Source organism: Zea mays, chromosome 4, assembly GCF_902167145.1.
Source record: "Zea mays cultivar B73 chromosome 4, Zm-B73-REFERENCE-NAM-5.0, whole genome shotgun sequence".
NCBI classification, from domain to species: domain Eukaryota; kingdom Viridiplantae; phylum Streptophyta; class Magnoliopsida; order Poales; family Poaceae; genus Zea; species Zea mays.
In genome coordinates, this window is record NC_050099.1 from 33,264,612 (window position 1) to 33,275,219 (window position 10,608).

Below are 10,608 nucleotides of genomic sequence, written 5' to 3' on the forward strand. Positions count from 1 at the left end.
TGACCTAGGGGGTGAGTACAGCAAGGGTGAGCTCACATACGTTCATCGCTCAACAAGTTATGGGGAATAATGTGCATGAGCTCACTTACGGTGTAGGTTCATGTGAAGTGTAAGGCTTACCAATGAGAAGGGTTAAGGTTGAGCGTTGCTTTTAACAAGTTGGTCAAAATTTTATTAGCAGATACTAAGTATAAGTAGATACCATCCCAATTAAATAAGAGATCACCATTAATAATAAATCACATAGTGTTATGCAAATGACAAATTAAGTTTAATTCCATAAGTTAATCATGTGAGTGTCTGAGTCCCTCATGGCCGTGAGCATGGCTGATATACCAGTTTTACATTCTGCAGAGGTTGCACATCTTTACCCACAAGATGTGTTTCTCGTAAAGCCAGGCTTAGCTAGACCCTTAGACACTTCTAAGGTGAATGTCTAGGGATCCGCTGAGAGGCCTTTACAAAGTTCACAAGTTCGAGAAAACCCCTTATGGTGTCAGGAAGAAGGAAGCATAGGAATCCCTCGTCTGAAAAGCTTTACAGACAGTTCGACCCGAGAACCTCCCTATATTCTGTAACGACGCGCTCCCCGCTTGCCCCTTTTAGATAAGGAAATCTCTCCCTAACTTACCTAATTACTTGGCCAAGGGCGTCCCATTCCACCCTTGTGGTAGCACTGTTTTCCCGGGTGGTTCTCCATGTTCCAGTTAACACAATAATCTTATCATGAACAATAAGTAATCCAACTATAATGATAAAGCATGATCATGATTCATATATAGCATTAATCCCAAAACTAGGTAGAACATAGCCGAACTACCCAATAATTCATTTGTTTGCAAGGTGTGGGGTAAACAAAACTAGGAAAACCTATTAGGTCCCATCAAATTAACCTGAGCATGTCACAGTGTTTAACAGGAACATTATTAGGTAAAGAAGAGTGATCAAGGGCAAAACTTGCCTTTTGGTGCAACTCCAAGTACTCCAAGTTAAGACTCAGATTCCTCGTGACTTCGCTTCTACTCGTAGCAATACATACAAACAAAAAATAATGGATATGATAACATTACACCAAAACATGAGAACAAACAGAGTAAGAGTATTCTACGTGTCGCTACGAAATCGTAGGTTCGAGAACCACTAAAATCAGAGTTACAGTTGAAAGATATGGTTTTATGAACTTTAGGTGATTAATCAATAAAACTATATTCAATGTTGATTAATATAAATTATGTGAGAAAAGATATAACTAACTCAACTAAGTTGTAACTTGACTAGAGTTTTTTAGTCAGATTATAATTACATGCAGTTTTATTTTGATTAGAATGATTAAGCTATTTCTTCTGCCAGCTTTGTGCAAAAGATTTATCTTGGACCGTGATTGCAGACTTGGAAAGATTGACACCTATGTTACTGTGTAATCTTGAGAAGATATTTCCACCTGGCTTCTTCAATCCGATGCAGCATTTGATTCTTCTGCTCCCATATGAGGCACGATTGAAAGGCCCGTGCAGGGATGTTGGTGCTATCCAATCGAGAGACCTCTAAAGACTATTTGAAAGAAATTTAGAAATAAATGCAAAATCGAAGCTTCCATTGCAGAGGCATACATTCTAGAGGAGGTGTCAAACTTCACAACAACTTACTATGGTGACAAACTGCCGAGCATGCATAATCCACCCCCTCGTTACAATGATGGCGGCAAATAATCGAACCTCAACATATTTCAAGGCCAACTCAGAAGCACAAGTGGTTTCACCACCAAGACCCTATGACATTAAGAGTGGTGCCATATCATGCTATATGTATTGACCAACGTTGAAGAGGTGACGTCATACATGGAACATTTTTTCATGAATTCTAGCGTCGATCAAGGGACCCAACTCAACAGGAATATGATACCCTTCTTAGAAAGGGTGCGGGAAATGTATTGCCCAATTTCATTTCCTGGTACAAACATAAAGGTACGTGCTTAGTTTGTCATTTGAAGTAGCTCTTATGTGTGAATACTATAACAATCTAGCATCTTTGAACTTGCAGGGCCAAAGACATTCGTCTATGAGTGTCGAGTTGAGACAAGTAGCCAATGGATTTGCCTATAGGGTTACAAATATCCTGGGTATGACGTCAATGGATACCGTTTTCGCACAAGAAGCTACGACCAAAGTCGGCCCAATCAAAAAAACACGTGTTCTAGAGTCTTTACGCTCGGGCTTGAAGAGGTCGAGTATTTTGGACGAAACGAAGGAATATATGAACTCAATTTTCATGGTTCCAAACCTCTTACTCCAGTGATATTCAAATGTCATTGGTTTGACCCTAAAGTGATGAGATGGACACATTCTAATCTTGGGCTAGTCGAAATTTGAAAGAACATCTTAAGGGTTGGGATGTTGTGTATAAGGTATCACCGCAAGGTAAATTACCTATTCCAAACAATGAAGATTATAACTTAGACCCGAACACATGACAGAGAGTTCTTCCAAGAAGATGGACTAGAAGGGCGATTTGAGATAGACTTAACCAAAGCTATCGAAATGGAAGTAGATATTGAAATGGTTGTTGATGAGGAGGATGATGAGGTGCAAAATGAGAATGACTTAGAAATACTTGAAGGGAATGCCACTAATGACGAACTTGCGCCTTCATATGGTGTTGACTATGAAATGGTTGATAGTGATGATGAGACTTATGATCCGGCTAACCCCGACACATATGAAGATTATTTTTAATTGATGTAATGCTATTTTTCGCATTGGTTTCTAAATACATTTTTTATATGTGCTTATTTGCTTACTCTTAATTGCAGGTTGTTGGACAAAGATGGTGGGTGGTGGGATGACGACGAGGAGGGGGAGGAGGAACACCCGTAGGACGGCGGAGGAGGCACAGTAGGACGGCAATGCCCAGCAGCAGGTGGAGCAGCAGGCCATTGTTGATGCAGCGCAGCGGGATGATGACGATGCTCAGCCGGACGCCTCAGGTTCTATCGCCTTAGGTTTGAGAAACGTCTACTTGCGAGGTCCCGTGAGTCTCCCTCAGCGTCCCATACTTCGTGAGAGGCGACTGCTGATTCGACCCGATGGAGAGAGGCATGTAACTTTAGTTGTTCTCGCTGCTTGTTCATATTATGTGTTGAAACTCATAATATAAAGTAATATTTTTTATTTATCACTTGGACATGTATTGGAAGGTTGTGGAGAATGCAGGGGGTCACGGTCGCAACCCCAATGGCATCCTCGACCTTCTGTGCAAGGAACACTTCCCTGGACTGGTTGAGTACGCCGGAGTGATGGGCCCAGCCTACACCTTCGACCACTACACCATCACCCCTGATGCAGTAGATCGAGACAGCAGGGAATTCAACAACAAGGCAGAGCGGGTGAAGCAAGAGCTGTGGGTAAGTCTTCCTATATTATAAAATATGTCACATTCATTGCACATTCTTGAAATAATGTATGGATACATAGTCTTTGTATGCAGGATTTCTTCAGATGCGAGGCTGGATACGACGCCGGGGCGGATGTGGTGGCTACCATGAGCTATAAGAAGCTCGTCGTGGACATGCACTACGAGGCACGAATCGAGGCCATTGTCAGTTACCACGGCTCCGTCCTTCGAGAGAAGGTGACCAAGCAGGACACCCGAACCATGTCGTTGACTCGGGAACAATACTTAAAGGTAAATACATAACTTTAATATTCTTGAGAAAAATTGCTTAATTTTATCTTCTGATATGTAGTGTACTTGTTTTACTTTGTAGATGATTCCTTATTGGTGCGCCATGCATCCTCGGTGTTGGGAGCAGATGGTGGATAGGTGGTGCTCGTCTGAGTGGGACGAGGCGCACAACGCTAGCCGTAAACGACATCTGATGATGCAAGGTCCCTCCCACCACCAAGGCAACCACAGCCTCTGCAAATATGCAGAAGCATGGGTACACCCTCTTTTTTATTTAGGTATATAAAACTAGATTAGATATGATTTCTAACTGTCTTGTTAATTTTCTTGCAGTCGCGCGTCACATGGTGGCCAGCCTTGCTCCATCTTCTCGGTGTATGCTATGGCCCACAAGGGCAAGACGACGTCCGACGTCACCTACAACCCGGAGGACGGGCCCGAAGCGTGTAGCAACCCCGTTGTCTACAGCTGCCTAAGTGAATACACTACCATGGCACATGAGGTCCATGGGCCAGATTACGATCCAAGGACCGAGGACATCGATGGAGATGTCCTCATGAGGGTCGGAGGAGGCAAGAGGCATGGGTGGTACTAGATTGCCACGGGGCAATCGAGTCGTCGTCCATTCCCACTCTGTCTCAGGTGCGAGCAAGGACCACGAGCTTGAGTCCAGCCATACGACCTCGGTAGGACAGCTCACATCATCGGATACAACAACTCCAGGTTAGTTCTTCTGTACCTCGTCATTCCTTGAGTTATATAGCTTCTCTTTGAGTTATTATAACATTGGGGTCAAATATTACAGGCCAGCTAGAAGAAGAGAGGAGGGAACAACAGGAGATAGAGGCGAGGATGATGGTGGAGCGGGAGACCCGCTTGGCAAATCAGCAGAGGATGGTGGAGATGTTCCAGTACAGGCAGAGCCTTGGCGCCGCACATGGTTTTGCTCCACCACCTCTGTTATTCCCTCCAGTTGACCCTACTCAGTTCCATACTCCTATGATTATCAAAATTTTAGTCCTACATGATATATATTCATATGGTATAACACATGCAATCTCTTCTCTGTGCAGGGACAATCTGGGGCGGCATCCAACAACCCTCATAGATCGCCCGGCCCATCGCCACACTAGTCTAGCCACCCACCTCACTGAGATACTTTGTGCACATGATCCTATCTTTGTTGGTGTTGTTAATACTTTGTGAGATAACTTGGTCTGAACTTGTTGATGTTGGTAATGTTTTGTGAGATACTGGAGACTTATGTTTGTGAGTGTTGGAGACTTATGTTTGTGTTCGAACTTGTTTGATTATGAGATTTATGGTCTTTGTGAGATATGTGATGTATATGTGATATCTGTGATGATTATGTGATATCTATGATGTATATGTGATGATTATGTGATATATCTTTTGTTCGTTTGGATGGAATAATAAAAATAAATAAAAAGGGGTATGATGGTCACTTGCCGAGTGTAACACTCGGCAAAGAGATACTTTGTCGAGTGTCAAGTCATAGCACTCGATAAAGATGGCACACCTAGAAACCGATAAAACTTCTTTTGCCGAGTGATGTGGCCTTGGCACTCGGCAAAGAAGCAACATTTGTCGAGTGCCTCCTAGTGCACTCAGTAAAGGAACTGACAAAGGGGCCCACTGGTGATCCCTTTGCTAAGTGCTAGTCCGGCGGACACTCGGCAAAGAGGGAGCCTTTGCCAAGTGCCACCTAATATGCTCGACAAAGGAACTGGCAAAGGGGTCCATGGGGAGCTTCTTTGTCGAGTATCAGTATATTATACACTCGGCACAGGCTCTTTCGTCGTCACCAGCGCGTCGTTACACGACTTTTCTTTACTGAGTGCCGACAAAAAGTAATCGGCAAAGAAGCCGTTGTCGATGTATAGTTCACCGAGCCTTCTTTGCCGAGTGTCACACTCGGCAAAGCCTTCGCCGAGTGTTTTTCAGGCTTCGCCGAGTGTTTCAGACACTCGACAAATAAGTTGTTTCTGGTAGTGTAATCTAGATGAAATAGTTGTAGATCCAACATTAAGAAGACAAATTGATGAGTATGATAAAATAATCAACATGAAGCGAGAGAGGCGTACATTTAAATTCTAACTTTTTTGTATGGCCACTAATTTCTATATGCAATATTACATCTATTTTATTGTCTTGTCAACTTGTTTTGTGATTTTGTTTGGCCCCACGTGACAATGGAGCGCTCAAGGGCATGTGAAGAATGCAGGAGAAAGCAACAACACAGGTCATCCCTTTTGTTCCTTTGGACGTACCCGGGCCCCTAGCTAGCAACGCAACAAGCTCATGCATATTGCAATGTTGCTGCAAAAAGGCCTTTAAACAGATTGTCCGATCCTAAACGCGCTCGATCTAACAACGACGACCCCATTACACACATGGCGGCTGTTCGCTAGCTTTCGATCATATCGCGATCACCTCACCTCTACCACTACGACGTACCTAGCTGCTGCTCCTACACCTTTAATCCTTCTTTCCTGGATGCTAGCTGCTGTCTGTCCATGCATGGCCTCCTTTTAACAGTGAAAGATGCATGTATGGTGTCCTGTCTCTGGGACCATGATATGAATGCATCCTCCATCTTAGCACGATCGATCGATCACATGAACATGCATGCAGTGCAAAGCACCCCCTTTTCCCCGTCCCTAGCCTAGCTAATCCTCCGATGCTGCTTGTCGCCGTCCTCCATGACGTACCGGCCTATGATTGCTTTGCGTGCTGCTAGTGCCTGATGCGTGGCCCTAGGGTGAACTCCAGGTTCAACTCGCTGGCACACGACGTCGTCTCCGACACGCAGGAGGAGTTCATGTCCGACAGGATCTCCAGGCTCTTGGACTGCATCGTCTGATCCTGCATGCACAGTAAGTAATGGATCGTCGACATGTTTAGTTCAGTTGGCCCTGCCTCATTCTCACACAGATTATTCTGCTATCTAATCAAGGTGCAGTGCATGCAACAGGGCAGTGTATAGCTTATAGCTAGCTACGTACCTTGAGAGATCGAGAATGCATGCTCATGCTGCCGGTGTTGGAGTCGCTGGGAAAGCCGGCCCAGTCTTCCCTGTAGAAACAACAGAACATAGCTCAGGAAATGTGATTACATGCAGATGCAGTGCATAAAAGAGCTGGAGACTGACACTGCATGTACGTTACTGTAACACGTACGTACTGTAAGGGCAATGGACCTATATATAGCTATTAGGAAATATTGTTGTCACCATACATAAATTTTTAACAAAATATCAGTTGTTAGTTAGCAAGCTAGGGCATTAATAAGAGCTGGCACTGGCTGAGAAATACAGTTAGTGATAGATTATTACTTGTAGCCTAGTACTAGCAGCATTGTATGGTTAAATTAATACAATGTTGTTGGTGCTAGCTCGATCCTTCTACTTGTCCTTAAGAGCTTGTTTGGAAGCAAGTGGAATAAAGAGAATTGATGGGGCTATAATCTCTTGCTATTCAATTTTGAATAACAAAGAATTATAGCCCCTCAATTCTCTTTATTTCACTTGCTCCTAAACAAGCCCTAAGAGTTAAGATGAACTGCATGCATACACTACTATAGCGACAAAAAGGCCGCGGGCATACTACAAATAATGAGGCCATAATTGAGCTAGGCAGGCACCGCACATACAGACACTTAGATCCATGTATGTCAAAAGGTTTGCTGGTCTCCGTGAAGTAGGGGCGCTTTCCTGAGCTCATCATATATTAAATTTATTGGGAACTGATTCTTACGCGAGCTAGCAGTAAGGGAGATGTGCATGCGTGGCCGGGTAAAAGAGGCTTAGCTTCCCCCTTTTTCAACCTAATAAAAGCTTAAAGCACCCACTGCAACAACAGGCTCAAGGTTTGATTTGACAGTGTGTAAGTTGACCTCAGGGCAAAAAGTTCTTGGTCCATGCATGTAGTATAACCCTCGTCGTTCTTCTCATGCACACATGTGGCAGTATGTACTTATGATAAGGTTAATAGCCATGTGTATATATATATATATATATATGCACCTTGAGGAGCTGTTCCAGAGGGCACCACCATGAGCACCGGTGCTGCTCCCATGATCGTTACAGGCAGTTAACCTTCCATGCCGAACTGCCGACGACGACTCCGGCCGCCTGCCGTCAGTGCCGTGCAGATCCAGCGAGGAGTTGTCGTCGTCGCAGATCTCGCCAGCCGATGACGACCCGCTCTCGAACCCATCAGCTTGATCTGCAGGAATTGAACCACGCGCGCGTGCCGTGCGTGCAAAAGGAACAATTAGCAGGCAACAAGCATATATATATATACTGATCGATCCTTGGCATACACTACCACTTCCACTAGCATATAGGCCGGAAAGGAAAGGAAACACAAGTGATGTCGAAGATGTATGAGTAGCTGCAGATGGATGAGGAAAAAGATGGAATAATAAAACGGAAGGCTCAAGCAGCAGCAGCATGGCTCTCGTACGTCGTCACTCATGTCGATGTGTTAGCATTGATTCTAAAGCGCGAGAGCAAACAAAGCACAAATCTACCTTGTACTGTTTACCTGACGAAGCTGCCGGCCTTTCGGTGTTCTTCACGGTCCTGTACATCTGCGGCAGCAAGAGAGCCGCCAGAGGCAGCAATTAAAAAGGATCAGTTTCGACCTTTCCATGCATGAACTACTACGTCGTTTGAAGCAACTTGCGGTACAAATGAGGAATCTTTGGCAGATCATAAGGTTTGCATTTTTCAGGAGGCAACATCGTGCATGGCCGGCCTGCTGCTGGCTGCTGCAAGATTTGATTTGACACCTTAAGGCAGAAATCAACAAGCAAACGGAGGAGAAAGCTACCAGGAACCCGATTCACATCATAGCAGAGTAGTAAAACTACTGGTCTCGTAAGCGGTAAGCCATCGGCTGGCTGCAGCTTTTCACTGTTTCCCTTCTCAGTCAAGCACTGTGCATGCTAACAGCTAGCGGCTGCATGACTCATCACTCATGCTTGTGCATGACAGTAGTACACTAGCTAGAAAGAGTGTAGTACATAGATAGCTTGGTTGCCGGCCTAGATATATGTGAATGAAACCTGCGTGTTTTGCTCTTTACACCACGCCAAAGTTGAGATACATGGACCTACCTAGCTGGCTAATGAGATATGAGATACTATGATGCAGCAGGACCGTTGGAGAGGAAGACGCTACAGGGAGTTACATTGTGCACTGTTCAGACTTTAGCCCCATCTGCCCTGCCTGCCCATCCCTCTCTCTCTCTCTCTCTCTCTCTCTCTCTCCCTTTGCTCACTTTCTTCCACTTTGATGCCTACTATCATCTATTGCATGTGTACGCACACAAATACAGCATCGAGCAGTGCGCGCTGTGCTGTAGGCTTACTAGTAGCAACTAGCAACAGGCAGGCAGCCAGCAGCAAAACTACAAGCTAGAGCCAGGAGGAGAACGGATCCCCATTTTTGCATGCGTACGTTTCTGCACCTGCGGTTCTACGACTACTACGGTACATATATTGCTGTCACGGAATGGTCAAAGTATAAAATACGCGAGGTGTAAATTAATTGAAGTGTGTGAGGAAGGATCCGAGCGAGAGTATACCTGCAAGTGAGACTTGACATGAGCCAGGGTGAGATCCTTCACGTCCATGAGCTCAAGAACTGACTTGGGAGTTGCCCCTGGTAGTTCATATATCATCGTGCACGAGAGAACAAGCAAAATCAGTGTTGAGCACAGGGGCATCATACTTATGGATGAACCGTGAACGCATCAAGAAGAAGACATGGAGGACACAACACTAGAAAGGCAGCCAGAGAGAAGCTAGCAAGGGAAGGTGCATGCGCATCTGCGTGGGGGTGACGATAGATGGACCTACTTTCGTGGCCGCCGAGCAGCTCGACGGCGTGGACGAAGCGCGCGTGGAGCGTGGACGTCCAGCGCATGCGCGGCGCCCTGGCGGCGCGCTTCGCCGGGGGGAACAACCCGGCGACGCGAGCCCCGAAGCCGCACCCGGCGCGGCGCCAGGCGCCCGCGGCGACGTGGCAAGGCTCGCAGAAGCACGGGCCCGCGCCCGCCGCGTGCGGCGGGAACGTCGGCGGCACCGCGTGCGTGTGCGGGTGCTGGTACAGCGGTACCCCGCGTATGGGTCGTAGCATGGCGGCGGCGTTGGGGGGCATCGGCAGCGGCAGCTGCAGCGGTATGGGAATGGGCACCTGCAGGGACGGCGCCATAGCCGCCGCCGGGTTGCCAGGGACCCCGTTGCCGCCACCGACACTGCCACCTGCGGCTGCCGCGAGGAGCCTGGCGCTCAGGGCAGCGCCGTGGTGGTGGGACGTAGCGCGAGCGGGGAGGCCGATCTGCAGTGAGAGGTCCGGCTGGGAGGGGAAAAGCTCCATAGATCGATCGCACACCCTCTCTTGCAATCCCTTGAAACCACACTCTTGTTGCAGACAAGGGAGTGAGAGAGCGCTGTCTTTCTCCTTTCTCTCTCGCCCGTTCTTTTGTTTGTGAAATGAAACTTGTGGAGGCTTGAGCTCGGGCTCGATCGGGTAGAGGGATGGACGGGGGATACTGCCCTTTTCTAGTTAGGGTGTGTGTGTGGGGTGGGGGAGAGAGAGAAAAAAATAAGGGTAAAATGTAAAGTTTAGATAGAGTGTCATATAGATGCCAAACGGATCGTCCCGCACATACTGGCACTAGTATTATTAGGCACGACACTATTAACGCACTATTCGTAATCATGTTGTGTCGTGCTGACACTAGTGCCTAAATAGCGGTCCAGGCACTAAGCGCCTAATCGTGTCGTATCATCACTATATATACGGCACTAACACCTAATAGTGCATGTGTGTCAACCCATACACTATTTCATTTTAAGAGCTAAAAATATAGAAGATCTTTAAGATTATTTATATAT

General features: G+C 46.3%; 1 protein-coding gene across 1 annotated transcript; it reads right to left on the reverse strand.

Annotated features, from left to right (window-relative positions):
• Positions 1-5,929: 5,929 nt before the first annotated feature.
• On the reverse strand, positions 5,930-10,220 carry LOC100502477 (Putative MYB DNA-binding domain superfamily protein). The gene is made up of 6 exons (NM_001196955.1): positions 9,568-10,220; positions 9,294-9,370; positions 8,250-8,295; positions 7,727-7,928; positions 6,708-6,777; positions 5,930-6,567 (listed from the first exon to the last, which is right to left on the reverse strand). The coding sequence occupies exons 1-6, from the start codon at positions 10,085-10,087 to the stop codon at positions 6,439-6,441; spliced, it is 1,044 nt and encodes a 347-aa protein (NP_001183884.1). The 5' UTR covers positions 10,088-10,220; the 3' UTR covers positions 5,930-6,438.
• Between the last annotated feature and the right edge of the window lie 388 nt (positions 10,221-10,608).